At 28.4% G+C, this 3,106-nt stretch overlaps 1 protein-coding gene across 1 annotated transcript; it reads right to left on the bottom strand.

Annotated features, from left to right (window-relative positions):
- Nucleotides 1-931: 931 nt before the first annotated feature.
- Nucleotides 932-1,801, bottom strand: LOC120084494 (putative lipid-transfer protein DIR1). Its single transcript, XM_039040289.1, has 2 exons — nt 1,434-1,801; nt 932-1,167 (listed from the first exon to the last, which is right to left on the bottom strand). Exons 1-2 carry the CDS (start codon nt 1,753-1,755, stop codon nt 1,160-1,162), a joined length of 330 nt encoding a protein of 109 aa, XP_038896217.1. The 5' UTR covers nt 1,756-1,801; the 3' UTR covers nt 932-1,159.
- Between the last annotated feature and the right edge of the window lie 1,305 nt (nt 1,802-3,106).

Genomic DNA, 3,106 nt, shown 5'->3' with positions numbered 1-3,106 from the left:
TCTAATTTAAAATTAAAATTTATCAAACACTCTTTTACAACAATTCTAAACGAAGTTAAGTGTGCAAATGGGACACCTTTGGGTCAAATAGGTTTGTGTTGTAAGAAAAATGCAAATCGTTGTAAGAAAATAAAATATAGCTTAATTTTAAAGAAAAATGGCTATCAAACAAGTCTTAATTTTTTATGCTTTTATTTTATAAAATAGTCTTTTTATTAATCACATAAGCATAGCAAACTTTTTTTTTCTCAATATATATATATATATATATATATATATATTCCCTTTGTGATTACTCAAAACATATTTGCCATACTATCTTCTGTATCCCTTTTGGTCAATATTAGCCCAGATTTGAAGATTAGACCGATATCAAAACATTATCTCTTCTACGTCTAACAAAGCAACCATTCATTTTAGTATTCAATATCAAACATGTTAGATGTATATTTAATAAATCTGCTGGAAGCCACACACATATTTTAATTGACCCCCCAAATCAACCTCCATTCGATTAATTGATTTTTATCTATATCCTTAAATAATACAGTTATATTATGGTGTCTTATAAGAGTTCAAACGACTTGTTAGAAGTTCATGATAGAGATAACTAGGGTTTCGAACCCCCGACACTTGGGTTCATAGTCACGTGCTTGAATCATCTGAGCTACAAGCCTCATCGTATCTCTACTAGCTCCATTCTTGAGGGTATCCTAAAAAGGTATCTTTCCTCTCCCCAGCCATTAGCCATTTTGGGTTAAGAAAATGTGAAAGCGCAAATGATGAAACAATCAATAGTATTTGAAGTAAAGTTTGCAGTTTTCTTCATTCTAGAGTTAACTAGTATTTGAATAAATAATGCATATATATAGAGTAAAAATGATGAAACATTTTCATTCAGATGAAAAGGGGGATCAGTACATATCTTTATTATTCCATAACACTTGTATGAGGTAAAATACTTCTTCACATGAAGAAGCCCTCAGTTCCCACCCACAAACATACATGAAGAGCAACACTCTTTTTTTTTCTCTCTCTCTACACAAAATATGGTAAAGTACATTGAAGAAAAACTCAAAATAAAAGTAACCCATTTCCTAAAAACACATGCCCATTTCAAGAAATCACTCAATTAATTTAGTTTCCTACCATTGAGCCTTCATAGACCTGCCCATGTCAACAGAGAGGAAAACTTTGTTACACAAGCATTATAAAATTAATTAAAACGAGCATCACTTAATGATAATGACATTATGCACGAGCATAGCTTAGTGGCACTAACATTACGTACCTCTCATTCGATTCTTAATTATTTTTATATATGAGATGTGAGTAATTATTTTGAAAACAATCAATAACCCAAAAGATATAATAAATATTTAATTATAATATTTTAATTTGTTTAAAAATGGTAAAACTAGGCTATTACTAACCATGACACTCTGGGGGAGTGTTAATGCCACATTTGGAAGGCAAAGCCAAAGCAATAGTTGTATTAATCCCAACAGATGGGAGGATTGATTTGAAGTTGCACAAACACTTGAGGTCGGCATGACGAATCACTGAACAACAATGTTTCGTTGGTGGTTGCAGTGGTTTTCCGTGCAAAGGAGCCACTGCTGGTCGACAGTTCACACAAAGCTCTTTTGTGTCGACCTTACACAAAAGAGTGGCACTAATACCAACAAGAAGTATGGCTAGAAATAGTAATCTTAAAAATAACGGCACCAAAAACTTATTGACTGTCATCGTCATTGTTTGGGGAAGAAAAAAAAAAAGAAAAAAGTTGTGTTAGGTTTAAAGTTATGATCAAAGGTGGTGAATTGGGATGGTAAGAAAGGAAGGGGTTTTATAGGGATTTGGAAGGGAAAATTTTGGACTTTGAGGGTTCTTTTTTATTTTTCCCATAACCCTTCACGAGGTAAACTAGGTGTTTGGGAGTCACGGGTTGGGGTTGGATTTCTCCTCTCTTTGAAAATTTTGTCTATTTTGGTCTCATATTTAAAAACAATTGTTTATTAGTTATATCACGAGTCGATATTGATACAAAAAGTGAATTGACATTTCCATTATATTGTAAAAAATCAAAAAACATAAAAGTAAGAAATAATAGGTTAATAGTGTGGTTATATTATAAATAATAAACTTTTAAACTTAATAAAAATAAAAAATATTTATTAATTAATTTAAATAATTAAAAAAAATTATTTTAAATGACAAAATTATTGAAAATATTTATAAATAATTGCAATTATCTGTAATAGATAGTGAAATTTTTCTGTATTTATAAATATTTTAATCCATTGTCCTATATTTAAAAACAGATGAATAATTTATTGAATTTTTTATATAATTTTTTTATAAGCATTAAAACTTTGACGTGTGACAAAGTTTAAAATGTTGGTATTGACAAAAATGTTTCAAGTCTCACTTTTACGAAAATGTAGATGGAGATATTGATCGAATGTCAATGTTAGTGGATATTTTTGAAAAAAAAAAAATACATGAATAAAAAAATAAAAAAAGTATTAAAAAATTCTTATAAGTAGAAAAAATCTCAAAAATATTTACACTCTATAGCAAAAAGTTTCAAAACTATTTTGGAGCTTTTTGCTATAAAGTGTAAATATTTTTAAATATTTTTTTATATTTAAAAAGACTCCAAATATATTCTAATTAATAAATACACATTTTGTGCTTTAAACAAGTTAAGATGTTTATTATATTTATATTATTTTTGTACTAGTAACACTTTGTTGTTTTATTTTTTTATATTTCATAGATTTGTTTTGCGATATAATAGAAATGCCGGTTCACTCTTATATCGATATTAAACATATGAAAATGTAAAAAAAAAAAAAAAATCTTAATGGAAAGTTTGTTATGTCGATGAAAATTTATTACTTTGATTCATGTTTGGCAAAATATTTACCCAAATTGTATGGACAATAAAAACATTTATGTTATAAATATTACAATAATAGATGTCTATTAGATACTCATGTTTAGTGTCCATTAATCATGTGTCATGCCTTTGGTTTCCAGAGCAATCCATGTATCTCAACATTATAAATTATAGGTGTGGAAACAATTCGGTTCGGTTCGG

The sequence above is a fragment of the Benincasa hispida genome, chromosome 9 (assembly GCF_009727055.1).
Source record: "Benincasa hispida cultivar B227 chromosome 9, ASM972705v1, whole genome shotgun sequence".
Classification (NCBI taxonomy): domain Eukaryota; kingdom Viridiplantae; phylum Streptophyta; class Magnoliopsida; order Cucurbitales; family Cucurbitaceae; genus Benincasa; species Benincasa hispida.
Note: the sequence above shows the minus strand (reverse complement) of the source record. Positions and strands in the feature narration are given on the sequence as shown.